At 39.7% G+C, this 21,020-nt stretch overlaps 1 protein-coding gene across 1 annotated transcript in view; it reads left to right on the top strand.

Moving 5' to 3' along the window:
* The first annotated feature begins 2,702 nt into the window (after positions 1 to 2,702).
* Positions 2,703 to 21,020, top strand: part of wnt9a (wingless-type MMTV integration site family, member 9A) — a 53,210-nt gene continuing 34,892 nt past the window's right edge. Inside the window, exon 1 of the mRNA XM_020924407.2 lies at positions 2,703 to 2,848. Coding sequence (XP_020780066.1) covers positions 2,757 to 2,848 — 92 coding nt within the window. The 5' untranslated portion in view covers positions 2,703 to 2,756. The remainder of the gene's footprint in view (positions 2,849 to 21,020) is intronic.

Raw genomic sequence — 21,020 nt, 5'->3', positions numbered from 1 at the left:
ATCTGGGCTATATTGCTAACAAAACATATACATATTGTTAACCCAGGACTTAGCCTCTGGTACACACTTTGTCCACGGTTTACAGTTCCATGCTAAATGTTCTCTCGCCGTGTGTTTTGAAGTGACTCTGTGTTTTGAATCCAGAGCAGCGCATGCTAATACATCTACATTATGCGGCGTTGTGTTTGATTTAACGGAATCAATCTCAGGGCGCACTAGAAATAAACTGTGGCTGATTGAAGGTAAACACGTTGAAACCGTACGACGCAGAGGCCAGCTCCAGTCAGGGCCCATTATAACAACGACGCCGGGGAACGCAAATGTATGGAAGAAGCAGAAAGGATTGTAAAAATGAAATGAATTTGATGCAGCTTGAAGCATAAATCTGTGTTATTACTTTGCTGTTTTTGGTTGGTCATTTTCTTACCTGACCAACCAGAGCCAAACACTTTGACAAAACTTTACAAAGAAGAATGCACCTGGAGCTGTATCCTGTCTCCTGATTTCAGATTTCAGAGATTCAGTTTGTGCTAAAAACAAACATGGAACACGAGAAACAGCGCAGATTTTTACAGATTCAGTAATCGAAGAACCAGACTGTTACTGATCTCAGGTAAAAGAAGATATATTTTGTTCTGAATGTTACTAACAGTTTCGAAAGGAGATGTCTTCCGCATTTGAGAGACGTGTGCTATAAATCAGCAACTGTGTTTGGATCGTCTCAAGTGTAGACAAAGCTTTTTCCAGACCGTTCTGGATTCAAACACAATGTAGAGAAACTGGCTGGTCAGGCAAGTCATTTTCATCTTTGGAGCACAATTTTTCCGAACGCTAAGAAGACAACTTGCTCTCAAATCTCAGATTCTCACACTTGCAATGAATAAAAAGATGGAATGTGAAAAAGTTGCTGTTACTACTTCAATGTCATATATGCCTACTGCACATGCCAAAAAGGTAATTTGAATCAGCCTTTGTAAACTACTTATAATTGCCCCTGAACCAAAATAGAGATAAGAAAAAAATCCCAAATATGCAGTAATCATCTGTTCGTGAGTGTGTCTAAATGACTGTTGTGGTATCGTATCATTGCCATGAAATAACTATCATAGTACTCGTAGTGCTCATAGTAGCTTAAAGGCTGTTTATACTGCTGCTTAAAGGTGCACTGTGTAACTTTTTTGTTGGGGCTCTGTCACCTGCTTTTTTCTATGGATCTGTCACTGCTCAGCTTGGAATGTTATCATCAACATTAAACAATTCTACCTTACATCTATCACATTACAGGTGATTTTATTGCTCAAAAATACCAAGGAAAAGAAATTCTGACTGTGAGCGGGGTCGCCTCTCCACAGTTCTGACCTGTAATTTGGTCAGGTTTGGTCTCCGTGAAGATAGAAAGGTTTAATACCATAATGTGAAACATTCCAGACAAAGCAATAACATCTCAACAGAGAAAAGCACTTGATGGACCACCCACCAGAAAAGTTCCGCAAAGCTTTTAAAACCTTTAAAATGAAATGAAATGTAATGTTGTTTGAATGCAGTAGAAAATTAGATTCCTGAATAGGTTTAGGGTCTGTCAGCTTTCGGTGCACAAATAGATGCTTTGAGTACTTTGGATTTAATGAACAACATAATCTTTGCTAAATGAGTTGGAGCAATTCCTCTAAAATCTGCTGTAATTTCATTGGGGAGCAGAGGTAGGGACTTGCAAGTCGTGACTTGGACTCGAGTCAGATTTGAGTCACTATTTTTAGGATTTGAGACTTGATAAAATGGACAAAGACTTGGGAATCGACTTGGACTTGAAAAGACTTGAGATTCTTCTCCTGAAAAATATATTTTTAAAAATACTTTTATCTTTACAATTGATACATGTGGTGCTTAATTTGACAGGAATAAACTGGAACATGTCCATCTCACTTCTCTATTTGTTAGTTTGGTTTTAACTGAAGTACTGTGATATGATCCTCAAATGTATTACAGGAATATACAGTGCAATACTTATATTTAGTACTTTGGTTTAAAGACTTGAAATGAATTGACGCTCAAAGCAGACGACTTGGACTTGACTTGAACTTATGGGCCAGTGACTCGAGACTCGACTTGGACTTGCCTGTATCGAGACTCGACTTGGGACATAACTCGGACTTGAGGTCAAAGACTTGAGACTTACTTGAGACCTGCAAAACAACGACTTGGTCCCACCTCTGTTGATCTCTCTGAACATAATTCTGGAATTCACGAGATTCTTGTGACAGTTTAAAAGTTCACATTTCAGTCTTCTTTCAAATGACACACTCTTGGACTGTGTGGTTTAATACGTGCACTTTGAACATAATCCTACACAATCTTAAACATAGGCTATATCGCAAATCAAATCGCAATTTATCAGAAAACTCGCAATAAACTTTCTCCCCGGAATCATGCAGCCCTACTTTGACCGTTCGATCCCCGCTCTCAGAAGGCAAAACTCTATCTGGTACTTTCACACGAAGCGCAGCCCGTGCCATTCCATCACACAGAGGCACAACCCAGCGTCACGATCGGGACAGCCCTTCACCAGTCGTATTTCACTTCGCGGGAGGAGAGGAGAGAGGAGCGCACAGCCTCTCTCTCCAGTGCGCGCCGGGCCGAGGGGAGGAGCGCGCTGCTCGCTCCCGGCCTGTCCGTATAAGAAGTGTGGAGAGTCCAAGCAGGGATCTCACACAGCCACTCAGGAGCTACGAAATGATCTGCCCTCGAGCCGCTGCAAAATGCTGGATGGACACCTACTCCTGGGATGGTTATCGTTCACGGTCATAGTGTGTCTCGTCGGCTTACCCGGACCGACCGCTGCGTATTTCGGGTGAGACATTAAACCACACTTTACTTTTTTTTGTCCTTCAGACCAATGCTTCTTGATTGGCTGTTCAATTTACCGTTCAACTTTAGGATGAGAATTTGGAGTGGTTTTACGCAGCTGGTGCGTTCACAGACGGAGCAGGTTGTCTGGACATGTTTCAAGCCAATAAAACCACTGACAGTTTGCAGTTTGCCTTTTTTTTGCATTCAGCTTTTAGTAACTCCAACGTTTCTAAAGAAGTTAGGCTACTAATTGATGTTTTAGTCCTGTCAGAAACGTTTCCAATTAAAGCTGTCACTGCAACTCCAGTCAATAACAGTTAACAGATCGTTTACTGGACTTTTTTTTATTGAGCCAATTATTTGTGCTCAATAATTTGATTAATGCTTAAACATACAAATAGTTTAAAGCCAAAAAATTAAAGCAGCAACAAGCTAGTCAGTGCTTAAGTAATAAATACATGAATAAATGTAAGTAGCTGCATGACTTTGTGCCAAATATTTACGACGTCCTTTTCCCAAATTCTTCCAACTTAATTTCTCGAGTGAGAAGAGTGCACAAGAGCCAGTTTGGAGTGACAGGTCGATTATTTTTGCTGAAACACTTGTAAAATCATAACCTGCTTGAGTATGGAGTATGTATATAGCCTGCGCTTGAGACCCAACAGCTGGTAACAATAAAGCAACCTGACGGAGTGAACCGGTGGCCGAACCAGCGTCTGCTCCGTCAGCGTGTGTGCACTGAGAAATTCCCCCATCTCCAGCACAAACACCACACTTTTCTTTTTTTTTCTTTTCTCTCTCTCTCTTTTTTTTTTAGTCATTTTTGCTGCTCCCATCAAGAAAAACACTCGGAACACGTGCTTAGGCCGAGCAATGATTTTTTAAGTGCGCTTGAATCATGTCGTATGGGCACAGAATTGTTGGGTTTACTCAGCTAAGTCAGTCAGGGTGTATATTTCAAAGTGGAAGGCAGTCTCTGGGAACGCCTTGGATTTTTAGGTGTAGTCGGCTATGACCTCCACTCTAGGAAGGCTGCAGGGAAGTACTGTGGAGCCCTGCGCTGAGTGGAGTGGGGTAAAGGGGGTGGGGGGGTGGGTTACAGCTGTGGGGTGGAAGGGGAAGTGAGGCTGTCTGAATGGGGGAAGCGTGTCAGGTGGAAGAGAGTGGAATTTCACCTGCGACAAGGTTAAATATGAACTTATGTCTGTGTAAATGTACTGTCACAAGCGGGCGGTTACGGGTAAGAAGAGGTGAGAGTGTGGTTCCTGGGTGGCTGGTTTTTAAAGTGTCAGTATTACGCTATTTTGTAATGTTTCTTCATCAAAAACAGACCTGGAGTTGTGTTTTTTGTTTCGTTCACACATGTTGAACACACAAATCCTGCATCTTTATTCTGCTTGAGTTAGTTTCTCAAGCTGAAAACACTCTGTTCTACCTTGTGGTGTCATGTGATAATACAAGAAGTGGTCATTGTGTTTTTAAACTCCACGCACGTTCATTTGGATCATTTCAGCCCTGGAATTGCCAATCTCTACTGAAAAATGTAGCGGTTAACTTGAAAACTACTGCTTGGTGACACCACAAGCTGGAACAGAGCGTTTAGAGCTTTGGAGATGTAGACAGACTAAAAAATATGAAAATACAAACGGAACAAAACAAGACTCCAGGTATGTTTTTGATGAGGTAACAGCATTATGACATTACTCACAGGAGTCAGTTTTGTGTAATATATAGGGATGTGGCGATAAATATCATGATATCGTATCGTCAAAATTCTCACAATAATATCATGGACCATCACAATATATCGAATTACAAGTTTCTCTGCTTAAATTAAGAGTTATGGTGCAGCAATAGAGACAGAGGGAACTACAGAGACCATGATCCTTTGCTCCGTTTCAGTGCAGACTACAAGAACAGTTCTGAACACTTTTAAATCTTATTTCTTTGGAAGTCTTGTCAAGGCATTTTAAGAGAAAAAAGTACAATATTCAGAGTTTTGTTAGCCTCCACAAAATATCGCAATAAATATCGTAACGTGAGAGATATATCGTGAAAGTATCAAACCGAGAGATTTGGATATTGTTACATTCCTAATCGTGAGCTTCTCCAACATATCAAGAGCTTTCCCACAATATCGCAATAAATATCGTACTGTGAGGTTCATACCGTGACGATATCATATCGGAAGGCTGGGATATCGTTACACCCGTAGTAATATAGGATGTTTAAGTCAGTACAGTTCAGATTTACCTGGGTTAGTTTGGTTGTACTCAGTTTAATTTAGTCAAGTACGTTTACTTGAGTAATGTTTTCATAAAATAATACTTCTGACACATACTTTTACTCCTACTTGAGTATGTTCCAGTGTAACAGCATGTACTTGAGTAAAGGTTGTGGTTGCGTTTCTACAAGTGTAAAAGTGACAAAAGCGTTTTACTGACAATATTAAATGAGTTGAATGTTCGTGTTTCTTGCACTGCTCCTTCAGATATGATTTAGTTATCCTGATTTTTGTGGTCTGTGCTCATTTTTGCGGTCTATTCTCTATCCAGATTGTGCATTTTTTTGTATTTTATCCTTGCAATTACTTCAAATGTGCCCACACAGTTACTATATCTTCAGTAGTAGTTTCCCCAAATACTTTTTACTTGAGTCATTTCTTGGACCACCTTCCTGAGTAATATTATTTTAAAGTGATGGTACTTTCACTTATACACAAATACACCCAACTTTTTTTTGTTGTGACCCAATGGAGGACTCTTGCACTACAGCAAAAAGGTTGCAGGTTCGATTCCTAAAACGGTGTGCCTTCTGGGCGGCTGCACTGATGGATATTCACACAGTTGTCTTAACCAGTTGGATTGCCAAGTGCCAATTATTATGCTTATTTCTTTTTGACTAGACTCTCTCATTTTTAAGACGGGGAGCTTCATGTTGATGCTACGAAACCAATTTTCCAATCTAAGATGTTTAAGCATGTGATTAGCTAGTCTTTTTTAATAAAATAAACCCATGTTGCTATTTCCTGTAAGTCTTTCTTAACTTTTATAATAACACTTCAAACTTGTTTTCGATACTAATGCCGATGCAGATGGTTTAAAATCCAGAGGAACCGATCGATGATGGCCTCTGCTTTTATTTTTGGGACGATGTGCTTGGCCGATTTTGGTCATTTTTTTCAAATTATCGAATTAAACTTTTGTACAAACTCATCCACATCCACTACAAACTGTGCAGAGAGCAGTGTGTGATCACGTTTTTGCAGAACCCTCTTCGGACTAAAGTGTTCCGATAAAGCTTTATGCATAGATTTTTCATGCATATTTAGGTAGCTGGTTGGGCCAAACAAAATATTAACCTCTGATAGAGATTTAAAAGGGCAAATATCTCTGGTATACTGGCCAACCGATATCTATCTGTACCTGATAATATTTGAAAACAACCCACCCTGGCCAAAGATCGAAAACCACATTAGACCAACTATTACCACCCAGGATAAGTTTCACATATGCCTGTCCTGACATAGGCTGTGCTCTTGTGAAAGTGGTTGTTTTCTGTACTATTCGGCGGGGCTGCTTCGTGCTGATGGATGGGGCTAGTGCCGAGTGCAGCGGAGACAAATGGCTGCTGACTGTGGAGTGATGACACTTGAGGCTCTTCCAGAGGACTCAGATTTATGGCAGGTATGGGCCCAGGGTTTGGGTTGGACTCGTGTGAGTGCGCCTCCAGGACTGTCAGCCGATACGGGAGAGCTATGTTGTGTCCCCCCGAGCAACGGTTTATCTCACACAGCTTAGACAAACAATATGCTTAGTAAATGGAAGCTTGGACCTTTCGAGAAGAGTTGTTGCTTCTAAGTTTGTCAAAAGTATCAAAAATCAGGTATTAATTGATACTAATACTAGTGTCGAAACTAGATACTCATTTGAGCAGATTAAACAGATTAAAAAGTCACATTCACAGGACAGAAACGAACCTTTCTTGAATAGCTTTAGAATGATCTTAAGCTGCATAGACCACAGAGACTAGCATGATCACTATGGAACCTGCCTGGACTACTGAGGGATTACACAAATATAAGACCACATGGTAATATAAAAGTACTATGATTTAATGTGTTTTATTATCATCGTGGTGTCTGAATCTGTATTGAATATCTTGTGCATTTCTTAGTATCAAAAACACTGCTTGAAATTTTTGTATCGTGACAACACTAATTGTTTTTAAATCTGTTTGCGAACCTGTTGGGAATATTTTGTGCATCCTGTTCATGTGAAAATCCATGCTCCATTATTGCAACGCTTACACAATTATGATTTAGATTTGGGAAACATGTTTTAATGGTAAGACTCTGTTTAAAGTTTACATTTAAACATGTGCTGGAGCATTGTAATTTGAGAGAAGACAAGATCCACGTGCTTTTCAGAACATGTTTGTAAAGGTCTATACACTACAGGGTGAATAGGTTTATTACATAATAACTAATAACTGCAGTATTTGCTTGCAGTACTTGCTATTACTGCAACACTTAATCTGACCAATCGACTACTGAAATATTGTTAGACTTTTTAAATAATTATTAGTCCTTATCCATACCACTTTGGAAAGGCCTGATCTTTTCTGAGTTTAGAAGTAGAGACCACCAGGTGGAGAATACTGGGTGAGGCAACATTGATTTGCATAGGGTTGTAGTTGCAGTTCTTATTTTTACCATACGCTGTGCTTGGACAGAACATTTAACATATTTCATGGGTTTAAATGTCTGTGTGAATGGGTGAGTGGTTTACGTTCCAAATATTGTTTTAAAAAGTCAGGTAGGGGCTGTACGTTTGCCTATGAAATGCAGTAACGACATCAGAGATGGTTCCACAGTACAAGGCTACAAACCTATACTTGGTATCACCTTTTAAAGTAGCCCCTACTACTGTAAATCTAACTTTGTTTTTTCAGTGTCTATGTGATTGAAACCAACAGGCCCAAAGTGCAGATATAAAAAGCCTCCTGACACACACTTGTAATTTATGCCTCTGGGTAAATGTTGTTCTCCTGGGTGTTGCACCCAAGTGTTGGCGCGCGCCTCTGGAAAGTGGGTGATGCAGACATAGTGTATGGCACCTGTAATGGCTGGAAACGCGTCTGCCCTTCTCTCTGCAGCGTCACTGTGTGTAATAGGCATGTAACTCTGTGCATCTGTCCACACAAGCAGTAAAGCTGACATGCCACATTAGCAAAAACATAACTCCTGCTCAGAGTTGATGTAAGTGGTGCAAGTTGGTCATACTGGGGTACCAAATTTATTTTGAAAGGGAAATGTTACAGTGTCATAATGCCTTGAGTGCATTTTCCAGTTTCCCATCTCCGTTTGTCCAATTAGAGACTAAAGTGACCCTTCAATGGTCATAAGACAGGTCAACAAGTTTGTCAGTCTGTGTTAGGGCTGTGCACTTAATCATACGTTAATTCAATAATCAGTATTGGTATTCAAGATTTTTCAAGATCATCAATGACTGACTCCTTTTAGTTTACATTAAAAATCACAAACATGTAGAGATCCTTATATCTGATGGCTGTGATTGACAGGCAGATCAACCAATCAGAGAAATGCATGGTTTGTTTGTGGCAAAACAAACATAGCAGCTTAAGCAAAAAACAAAGCACATGACTAGAAAAAACAGCAATGGATGAGTAAAGCCCCAAACTCAGTAAATCTGAAACGGATGTTATATATTTTGTTCTAAATGACACAAAGATTTTAAAAAGATATTTAAGGGACAGATTAGTGGCTGTAACTGGCACATCCCAAATAAGAACGGTTGTTTAACACACTATGCCTGGTTCCTCTTCCATTCAAATTTCAAACAGAAAGGAGGAGTTGACTCACCAGACAAAGAAGGACTGAGCATATCAACAATAATTGGAGACAGGCCCCAAATAACAGACTTGAGTCCATGTGCAGAGCCAGGGCTGAAGTCTTTCTGCATTTCTGCTGTTGCTCTACCAATGGGCCACCTGGCAGGTTTACTTTCTTCAGGTCAGACGGAGCACCGTTAAGTGGCATAATTGAGCTATGTTGTGACTCATTGATTTACTTAGTTGAAACTGAATTCTCTATTGCATTCTTTTATTGCTTTGGATAGCTTGGGAATTATATTTTAGCAGCCAAAAGTGACAAAAAGTCTGCCAAAATGTTGTTAATTTGTAAGCTGACTTTTTTTTAAATGAACACCTGTACTCTGGCCTTTGTACTGCTCAGATACATCACACAATATTAGAGAGAACTACTCAGCCACACAAAAGTGAAACTGAATGAGTCAATTATTTATTCTGAAAAAGCAGGTGACTTACAGACTACAGTGAGAGCGGCTTCCGTGGAAAGAATTATAACTCTTTTGCATTTTTTGACACATAATTAAATACTATTGGACACCTCCGCATTATGTCAACAGGTCTTTAGGCTAAATTATGCTTAAAAAATGTGTTGGTGAAGATGTGTTTATACAGAATTAAGAATTGAAACCACTTTGGAACATCAGCTAGTGGAATTGAAAGTTTTGAGCTCTTGACTAAGAGACAACCCAAAAATCAAACATCTGAGTTTGAGTAAAACAAAAACTCACAAATGCTGAAATATCTTAATAATGACAAAAGCGCAGAAACATCGCTTTATTACTTTTTTAATCATCACTTTCTGCAGCATATTTGCGGTTTATTACAAATTATACACGTGTTTCTAAAATTGTGCATAGTTTTAAAACAACACTTAACTGTTAAATCCAACAGGCATGTATCCATCTCATCCAACACATTGTTAGGTTGGTTGCTGAAGGTAACAGAACTACTACACAAAGTTCTCAACATCACCATCGAGTTACTCAGTTTACAAAGAGATCCTGATTGGGTCCTCTCCTCTGGGCACCGATTTCCTCCAAAATAGCCCATGTTATAACCCCACTCTCCAGAGTGCGTTAGAACATATTGGTTTAACATAAAGAGCATGTCTCCTGGCTGTAGAGCACGCGGCACTGGGCGGGGTGGGATTCCTGGAGTATAGTCTTGCAGCCGTTTTAAATTGTCATCCATCGCACCACAAGAATGTGAACTTCTCTCTCTCTTTCTCCCCTGTCGGCCTGTTGAGTCAGGTGCTCAAAACGCTGCTAAAAGTCTTACTGCAGAAATGTAGGCTTGTCACGATTAGAGAAGAACTGATCCAGCTTTTTCACTTCTGATACTATAGATTCAAGAGAGAGAGCCGATATGAGCCGATACCAGTGCACCAGTGACTGAAAATTGTAAAATAAGACCAAACTGATCTCAAGTAACTACAGAACAAGTTTGTGTAAATACAGATTCAAACATAATGAGACTTTCTGCACTGACTACGACCAATAAATAATCTACCGTATTTTCTATTAGGGACTCTGGATTATAAGACGTCATTAAACGGTCTATTTTCGAACTTTTTTCACAAATAAACCGCACTGGACTTTAAACGAAACACAACAGTTGGATGGGTCAGTGGGACTTTGTTTGGTGCGTTCACGGTGACTCTGGGCTTTGTTCAGTTGTGGCGTGTAGGGAGGGTGCTGTCTGGGATCGCTGGATTGTCGGCGTGTTCGCAGTGACTCAGTTGTTCAGTTGTGGCTAGAAGTGGCACATTGCACTCGCTTTTTCGGTTCGTTCCTCCGTTCTGTTCCTCGTCCACGTGGACTGATGAGTTTGGCTGCGGGTGTTTTTTGCTGCGCAGTCGCTGTCTGCTCCGTGTGTGTTTGCGTGCGCTGCGGATGGTGTGGCTTTGTAGTTTACTGAAGTCGTGCTGGGACACCCGAGTGGATTCGTGTATAGGGCGCTCTGGATTGTGGGGTGTGCACTCGTTTTTTGATGGGGTTAGAGGCTTAAGAGCGCACCCTATAGCCCGGAAAATACGGTAATGATATCGATTAAAGTGTCCAACCAGGATATTGACTGAACCGATTCTTGGAAGCCGATATACGATACCAGTATTAGATCAGTGCATCCCTAGTCACGATAATTACTATATCAACTTATTGTTCAAAATATAGACAGGTGGAACAATACATTTTGTGGTGCAATATTTATCGTGTTTATAGTTTGTTTGTAAAGGTGGAAAGATTTGGGGTATTTTTGTTGTTTTGTTGTACGACTGCATTGAATTACATTGTTGCAGTTACATTTGAGCTGTAAAAGGTTGAATAAGGTCAACTTCTATGGCTAATTATTGACCAATAATAGTACATTCTGTTAATAATTTTACAGCTCATGCCTTTTAATGTAATTGTATATTTAAAAATGGTTTACTAGGAGTATCTTGCGTCATTACGATATCAGTCAAGTAGTTTCATTATCATCGTTTATCGCAGTATATCTCTGTATCAATATATCTTGCTGCAAAATGTGTTATTGTGAAATTCAAGCTCTTGTGTCAAATCATTCGAAGGAAGTTTGCCTGGTTGACCCTGACTGCATGAGTTTAAATGCCCGCTGGCTCCGCGGTGTGCCATCCTGTGGTCTTGTAAAGTAAATGCCAGTGATTCAGTCGTTTGTTTTTATTTAGATACGTGTGGTGTACGCAGGAAGTGTGTCCGCGCTGAGGCAAAGAATGAGATGTGGTAAGAGAGGTTTCATATAGAATTGTCAATTGTCAAATACTAAATTATACTGAAACTAGTATCGAAACACATCCTGAAAAAAATAAGACAAAGTTGGACCTTTTCTGAATAATTTATAATGGGTTTGGTCTGTTTTAGAACTGTATAAGACCACAGTGTAACATTACAGCTGCAGTGTCTTTGTGGAAATGTTATTGCTTAGCTTGGAATATTCTACAATATGGCATTAAACTTATCTATCATCATGGAGACAAGCAAGCGACGCCATGTGTTACAGGTCAGATCTGTAGAGAGGTGAGCGGCGAGCCTGAACACACTCAGAGGCTTTTTTTTTCTGGGTATTTTTGAGCGGTAAAAACTTCCTGTAATTAAATAAATGCATCTTCAGAGTTCAAAACAAATACTCTTCACGCACTTAGTTCTGCAAAGGGTAGTATCTGAAGCTCCTCTATGTTTTTGAAGTTTAAACATCTTTTTGCTATTTCGAGGCAGCTTTGCAGTCATAACTGCCATTATTGTAGCACGATACCAACTGCTTTCAGTGTAGAGTGAGTGATTTTGATTTGAATGATTTTGTATTGTTGAGTACAAAGGCACGTTGATCAATTGGTAGATTTGTTGGTACATTCGTATACGACTTTGTACATGCATATATGTATGTAAAGGGATTTGTGTTGCGTTTTTGTATGAAAAGCCCTCTATAAATAAAGTTGGATTTGATTTGATATACTTCGGAGGGCAGGTGCCAGTCGATGTGAGTGAGGTCACTGGTTGAAGACTGATCATCTGTTGAAGGCTGCTCTTTAGAGCTGTACTGGTTCTAATTTGCGATTTTAGAGCAGGGGTGTCCAAACTTTTTTCATCAAGGGCCACATCTCTAAACAAAGATGAAGCAACGGGCCGATTGAGGGCTGCAGACTGGTGCTCAGTACAGTGAATAATTGAATATGTGCATGTTTAAGACTTTAGAATGAGTCTTTATTCATGCTAAGATCCTTAAAACCACACACTAAATATTAATACTGGCTTTTTTCAAGGTAGATTTTCAAAAAACTTGCAATAAAAAGTAAATTTTTCATTGATGTAAGGTAATTTGGGCCAAAACTCCTGGAAGCTTGAGGGCCAAGAGAAATTTGTCTGAGGGCCGCATTTGGCCCACGAGCCATAGTTTGAACATGCTTGTTTTAGAGGATAATCATAGTGGATCTTGCAATCAACTATTTCTTTTTTAGGAAATACACAATATAATTTTGTCCAAACCTATAGTACAGGTGTAATGAAACTCCGAATCTGACCTGCCACGCCTCTTTGACTGCCTCACCCCTCAGCCCCTCAGCCCCTCTGTCCCCACAGAATCTATTGAACTGGCCCTACAACGGATTCTTCAAAAGTTGTCATCTCCTGTTTTATTTTTTATTACTTTTTGTAAAATAATAACACGTCTGCATCTTGTATTTTGTTGATTTTTTTCAATTAAAAAGTGATATTTGTATGAAGTATTTATAAGTAATTATATGACGTCTTTATATTTGCCGAGTTAGTCAGTCAACAGACAGTCAGGGCACGCTTAGAGTTCTGTTGTGCAGTTAAGGACAGCAAAATGACTTGTGTTAAAGTATGAAAAGTTAACAGAGAGTGCTAAGTTTTCAAAGAACAGTGGACGACCCATTATTTTTTGGGTTGTTTTTGTTTTGTTCTGATATGTAAAGGAAGTGTGACAGTTTTCAAATAATACAATCTGCATCATTAGAATCATAGAATTCTGTTATACGGCCGAACCGACCCCAGCCTCCCATCACAGTTTAGAGCAATAACGTGGCCCCCAGAGAAAAAAGTTTGGTGACCCTGCTATAGTAGGTCAGAGGTCGATGGATGTTCATTTTATATAGAACGTCCGTCGATTCAAAAGCTACAAGTTTGCTGCCAGTCCGTGCTCAGAGCCCCCCCACGAGCACTGCCATCCTACTATTACAAACCACATGAGCTCATGTTTACCTACCCTCACAATAGCCGATACGATCAACAAAGCCACAACAAAATACGGAAAAAACATTGCATAAATTAGCCTGATATCCTGAAGCCATCACCGGCTCGCTGTGAAGTGTGCCTGTAACCTTTTTAACAGTCGTGATTGTTTTCAGTGCCCCATTAGGAGAGGCACGCAGCCAAAAACAACAAACACACTAACAAATCTGTGCAAGCGGGGAGAGATCTTAGAGTTAACCAAATTAGCTCTTATATGCCCCAGATTCTTTCTTTTCAGCCTCAACTCCTAAAATACAAGTACAAGTCTTTCCTTCTCGTGTTTTTGGACAGAACCGGCCGTCTGCTGGGTGTGCGTGCGGGCATTCCCTCACAGTGGTTTGCGGTGAGCCTTCTGTGTGATTACAACTCATTTAAAAGCAGCAGTCGTGAAGTGGAGCTGCAGACAGTGGTGACGCTAGACTTATTACCGAAGACTTAAGAAATGATTTGGCCTGACGTGCGAATAGTAGCAGCAGCAATAGCAGTAACAGGGCGGGGAGCACCACTGATAGTAGGGATTTCCCAGCATGCAAGGGATATCCTGCGGCTACGGACCACGCCTCGAAATGTATCGCTTTACCGAGAGTGAGGAGAGATAGGGCTGTGTGTGCCGAGTGCTGCTATTGTGATCAGGGTGTAAGTTTATCAGCGTGTTGTCTTCCAGATGAGCTCTTGTGGGTGTTGTTTCTGTAATCGCCACAAGGGGGTGCAAAGGATTCTGAGGCAGGAGCTGTTGCCTTAAGAGTGTAACAGGAGGAGAGTGGGAAATGAAACGTGAAAACATCCAGTGTCAAAGTAGCCGAGTCAGAGAAATAGTAATGTATGAAGTGAAAACAGAGTGCATGTGCGGTGGTGTAGGGACGTGTGCAAAGTGTGTCTTGGCTGCACTCCGCACTATAGTGGAGCAGGATTGATGTACACACCTTGTTTTGAATAGAGTAGGACAAGAGCTAAACTTGGTACAATATGTCTATGAATAAACTCCAAAGCATTTATTAATAGTCATAATATCATTTTCACAATTACAATCAATACTGTCACTCTTCTTATCTCACTAAAACTTCAGCTTTAACTGTAATACTGCTGCTTCTACAATCATCATACTATAAATTATTTCAGTCAAGTATCAAGTTTTTATTTATCCAGAAAATTAAAGGTCCTATATTACCTAAAATTGACTTTTGTGAGCTTTAAGCGTGTTAGAATGTTATTATCTCCTCAAAAACATACCTGAAGTTGTGTTTTGTTTCACTCACATGTTTGAATAAAACTTTGTTATTAGTCTGTCTACATCTCCAGAACTCCAGAATGCTCTTTTCCACATCGTGATGTCACAAAGAGGTGGTTTTCAAGTTAACTGCTACACTGCAAAAAAGCTTGGCCAAAATTAGACAAATATGACTTAAAAGTAGTGAAATGCAGCAAGATAATTTTACTTGACAAGTTATCTTAAAATAAACCACCACTAGACTAGTTACTTAGTTTTTTGTTTTTTATTTATAAAGTGCTTTTCACAGACATATGTCACAAAGACACTTTAAAGTTCATTGTTCATTCACTCCATACATTGGTGGTAAACTACTATTGTAGCCACAGCTGCCTTGGTACAGACTGACAGAAGCACGGCTGCCAATCTGCGCCATCAGCCCCTCTGACCACCACATCACTCATGCATACACCACTTTCATACTACGCAATGTGGGTGAAGTACCTTGCCTAAGGACACAGCAACAGTTTTTGCTCTGGCACCCCACTGTGGCACCTGATTTTCGTAGTGGTCTCCCATCACAGTACTAACCAGGCCCGGCCCTGCTGAGCTTCTGAGATGTGACGGGATCAGGCTTTGACAAACAGTTATGGCCATGACTAGAATGAAGCATCTCAGAACTAGTAAGTAGATAATCCATCTGAAAACATCTGAATAACCTGATATAAGTTTTAAAATCTTAAATAATTTCTTGTTTATCCTAGTAGAGATAACAAAATCCAGGTTTGAAATGATCCAAATGATTCTAGTAAAGAGTTTATAAACACTGTGGAGCACTTCCTGTATTATTCCATGACATCACAAGGTGGAACAGAATGCTTGAGAGAAGAACTCAGCCTAAATATGCAGGGTCTGTGTGTTAAACATGTGCGAATGAAACAAAACACAACTTTCAGTATGTTTGTGATGAGGAAACACCATTAAAACAGATTAGAAAATTGTGTAATGTGGACCCTTTAATGATATACTGCAGTCAACGTCATCCAAGCAACGGCGTGTTTACCAAAAATGACAAAAGTGAAAACAGAATTTTCACACATATGACAAAATCCTTCTTTTTCTAACAGATTCTGTACATGATAATATGATAGCAAATAGAAAAACCAACAGAAGTAGATTTAGACTAAAACTATTTGCACAGTCATTGATTTGGCTGTGAGCGGTCCCTTGAGTAATGAGGCGTTCAGGGAATGATGTATCATGGACAGCTCATATTAGAGGGTTTGAAGTTGAATCAAGGCTAGGCACGTTTTTTTCTTCCCTTTTATTGAATCATTTTCATTTCTTTCTTTTCAGTATAATAAAAATGGCTTTAAATACTGATTTGATGAACACAAACAAAGCAGACTTTTAATCAATGCCATTTTACTCAAAAAAGCCACATTTCCTTTTCCACAATCTGAATTTTGATCCAAACCACATGCTTTTTGGATTGGCTGTACCGCATAACAAACAAACAGCTCCCACAGATGAATGCTGTCGGTGTGTCCTTCGGCAAGACACTAAACCCACCTTACCTCTAAGGCCTGCGTTCAGGGAATGATGCATCATGGACAGCTCACGTTAGAGGGTTTGAGGCTGAATCAAGGCTAGGCACGTTTTTTTCTTCCCTATTATTGATTCATTTTCATTTCTTTCTTTTCAGTATAATAAAAATAGCTTTAAATATTGATTTTATGGACATAAACAAAGCAGAAAAAAAAGCCAAATTTCCTTTTCCACAGTCTGAATTTTGATCTAAACCACATGCTTTTTGGATTGGCTGCACTGCAAAACAAACGAACAAAACAAAACAAAACAAAACAAACAAACAAGTATATCATTAACAATTTCAAATGATTGGATCTCAACTTAATTAAAATTACATTAATTTCCCAGAAGTCACAGATGAAGTCATGTGTCCAGATTAAAGGCCTTTCAGATTAAATTTTTTCAAAAGTGACTTGGATATGTGCTCCTAAAATCAATACATATCCGATCTTTTGACATGCAACTTCAGTCTGAACGGTCAGGTCGCATTCATCCCACCTACACGTCAGGCTCGGAGTCTAGTCAATGGAGGGAAAGAGAGGTTAGCGAGTTTATTAATATTTGGGGGGATCTCTGTATTCAGGCCAAATTGGAGGGGTCTTATCCTAATCGGGCGTTTTTTGAAAAGATTGCCAAAGAAATCTGCGAGCGTGGCTACAGGCAGGCCTGGCTCCAATATCAACAAAAAATAAAGAGCCTGCGAGCCAAATACAACGCGGCAAAGGGCTTGTTTACATGAGAACGCTTGCGGGTAAAAACGACTAAATATTTTATCAGAAGTGCCTTTCGTTTAGACGGTGACAGCGTTTTTGTGTCTCAAAAATGCAAAAATCTGAAACCACCTCCAGCGAGTTTCCGTCTACACTGCCCAAGACGCAAAACTCTGGTCAGATCTGCTCACGTCACATACGCGTTTCCTTCACGTACATCACCACCGAGTGTCATCACCTTGCCGCCTGACATGCATACCCAATCGATTTCCACACACTTTTGCGTCACCGTATGCACGCAGATTTCCTCCCAAAAACGCTTGTCGGAACGTGGAATAAAAAGCGAAGACGCGACGCCACTTTTGCGTCTTCTGTTTAGACCGTCATCTTATAAACGTAGCCTAAGATGGTTACAACGCATTAATAAGACACAGAGAGGAAAATATGAATGAACACAAATGATTAACTTAACCTGGTCTTTGAAGAAAATTAAAAAGCGGTCTGCTCTATGTAAAGTTGCTAGAAACGCATTTGTGGTGAGTTGGTGATCCGCCAATTTCATCCTTTACCAGTCTTTCCACCTACAAGTGCATTTGTGAACTTATAAACACAATTTTTCAGACTTTCCTTGGAGTTTTTAAACGCAGCATCATGGCAGTGCACTTCTGGGATTAGTCATCTCCTGGTCTCTATTAGTGTGGTCCTGCCGACACTACAACTGGCCTGTCAAAGCAAACACGTATGTATAATTCTAAATGACAACCAATTCAGTTTATTCCTACCTCTCAGCTGTCCATCGGCACACGGGCACACACTCTGGGAACTCCCACTTAGGAAAGTCTGGTTGGTCAAAATTTCATATCCATAATGATTTCTGCAGACAGAGTTTTCGTTTGGAGACATGGGCAATTTACAAAACAGGAAAGCTAATATAGACTCAAGATAGTTTTAGTGGTCAGACATTGATGAGATGATGCTAGTTAGTGTGACCGCTACGTCCTGTGTTTTCCATACTTGACCACAGCCGCCGAGCCTGTGGGAATAGAGGAGACACAGGAGCTGACATGGGCCAGGATTAGCAGATTGACAAACTCTGATTATAATTAAAGGCTCAATTGACTGAAAGACTCTCTTTTTTAATGCCAGTGGAAGTTAAATACTAGTATTTTGCTGAGTATATTATATTTAAAGGTTCTATATTTTGATCTCTCAGGCTTTGGCCCTGTTATTATGCTGTTTCTTGCATATTAAAGGGGAAGTACCCATTTTGTCCAGGCAGTAAATATGTTTTGACCCAGTACAGATATATTGAATACAGTGAACCAGGAAGCTATGCTGGTGCTCTGTTAATACGCTAATTGTTTTACTTACTGTGTTCGCCTGGAATCAGCCAGACTTTTGAAAAGTCAAAAGATTACCACCTTCATCAGCATGGAGGTGGTAATCTTTTGACTTTTCAAAGTCCACACACCTTCAAAGTATCTAATAAATTCTAATTGTTTTATTGGATGTCCTCATTATCAAAAGAACAGTCAAATACATGTACATGCAGTACACAGTATACACTCGGCATGCCAGGTTGTTTGTCTAAAATACATACTGTATTTTTCAGACTATAAGTCACACTTTTTTTCATGGTTTCGGTGGTCCTGCGACTTACACTCCAGTGCAAATTTTCACATTGACAGCGAAATATGCAGCTGAAAACAGTAATCGAGCAGCAGAAAGAAAGTTTCAAGTGAGCCAGAAACTTGTGACAACCGGGAGGGTGCACCATGCAACTTTCCTTGAAATGGATCGACAAAGCCTGGATGCCAAAGACAACAGAAACCATCCTGTTTGGATTCAGAAAGGCCGGAATAATTGTAACTGGAATTGATGCTGAATCTGACGACAGCTACGCAGAAGAGGAAGCAGTGCTCTGTTTACCTCCGGAGGTTGTGGAGTTACACAGAAGTGACACTGAGGATGAAGAATTCAATGGATTTAGTGATTTGGAGTGAGATGGAGAGTTTGGTAAACTTGTTCTGTTGTGTTGTTTATGCTATAGTTATATGAATAACTGTTCATATGTGACATTAATAGTCTGTTGTTCTCTGTTCTATTGTTATTACTAAAATATTAACTAACCTTTCAAGATGAAATGTGGGTTCCTGGCCTCTGATTTTACAAAATAAATTTCACCCAAAAAGTATAATTTATAGTTTGGTGCGACTTACTTACTGCTCTCAACATAAAAACCATTGGTTGTGTGCTCCACAGAGCCACTGAACTACAGATGGAGGTGCGATTCCAGCTCCCACAGATGAATGCTGTTGTTGTGTCCTTTGGCAAGACACTAAACCCTTCTCACCCCGCTGTATATAATTGTGACCATTTACCACGATGAAACTGTCTTGCTATCAGAAAGTTGTTGGTTTGAATATGATTTTAGTGTGTACTTACTTCTGTGTAGGTTTTAATTTTAATACAACAAACAAAATCATTGTGACTTTTAAAAGCACATAACATGATTGCATGACAACTTGACACTTAGTATTAATTACTTAATATTATTACTTATTTCTCATTGTGCCCGGCTGGTTCAGAGTGTATCCATTTAATCTCCTATAAGTGTCACATTCACCTGTCTAAAATCTCACCGAAGGCATTTGATCTTTAACTGTGCCAAGATCACTGTGCCAAGCATTTACTGTCACCAATGATTTTACACACCTAACCCTCTGGACATTATTAAAGTAATTTGCACTACATTGAGCCCACGCTTGCTCCTTTAATCGTCCATCAGTTGTCATGACTCAAAGCCTGTAGCAATACTGTGGATGGATGTTTAGAGACTACTGAAATACCTCCCTGGTGACTCAAAACAATCATCTAGTATTATTCTGATTGAACACCAGTAGCAACCTGTAAATATTTTCCTGTTAGTAGTACAAATTGGAACCCTTCATCCGGATTTAATAAACAAAATAGAGGGAGTCCGAGCAGCTACTGTTTTGTTTGGGATTTTTGCAGTCTGACAGTGCATGGTCGGGTTGTTTCTTGAAGTGTGTGTGCTCAGTGCAGGTTCTATATTTTGATATATCAGCTTTGATCCTGTTATTATGCTGTTTCTTCCATATTACCCATTTTGTTTATAAAATAAATTGATTTTGGACAGTACAGATATATTATATAAGCTGCTCTAGGGTCAAAATGAGACCGCTGTGTGTGATCTGAATGAATGAATTTTAAAGCACTTTTATCATCCATAAACCAGAAAGTAAGGCTGGTGTGCTGTTAGCATGCTAGTTGTTGTTAACAATACTGTGATGACAAAACTAGGCTCTGGCCTCTAAAAGTCAGAAAAAGTGCTCATAAACTTATCATCTTTTTCGGACTATAAATCGCTCCGGAGTATAAGTCACACCAGCCAGAAAATGAGTAATGAAGAAGAAAAAAACATATATAAGTCACACTGGACTATAAGTGTCACTTTTTAGGGGAAATTTATTATATAAAATCAGAAACCAGGAACGGACATTTCATCCTGAAAGGCAAGTTATAGTAACAACAATAGAATAGAAGACAACAGGCTGTAAATGTAACATTACCAAACTCTCCATCTCACTCCAAATCACTAAATCCATTGAATTCTTCATCATCAGTGTCACTTCTGAGCAACTCGGTGACCTCCAGAGGTAAACGGAGTGCCGCTTCCTCTTCTGTGTAGCTGTCATCAGACTCAACATCACGTCCAGTTAGAATTATTCCGGCCTTTCCGAATCCCGACAGGATGGTTTCGGTTGTCACTGAAGTCCAGGCTTTGTCGATCCATCCAATGACTTCCAGAAACGTTACATGGTACACCGTCCCAGTTATCAGAAGTTTCTTGCTTACTCCAAACTTTCTTTCTGCTGCTCAATTACTGTTTTCGGCTGCAGATTTCACTACTTGCAGCTTTTAATCTGCAAAATATTATTTTCTTTTTGGGGGCATTTGTGTTCAGTCTTCTCAGTCGTCTTTATAAGT

This window comes from Boleophthalmus pectinirostris, unplaced genomic scaffold (assembly GCF_026225935.1).
Source record: "Boleophthalmus pectinirostris isolate CB_2022bp ecotype Guang Dong unplaced genomic scaffold, ASM2622593v1 HiC_scaffold_16, whole genome shotgun sequence".
Taxonomy (NCBI): Eukaryota; Metazoa; Chordata; class Actinopteri; order Gobiiformes; family Gobiidae; genus Boleophthalmus; species Boleophthalmus pectinirostris.
Note: the sequence above shows the minus strand (reverse complement) of the source record. Positions and strands in the feature narration are given on the sequence as shown.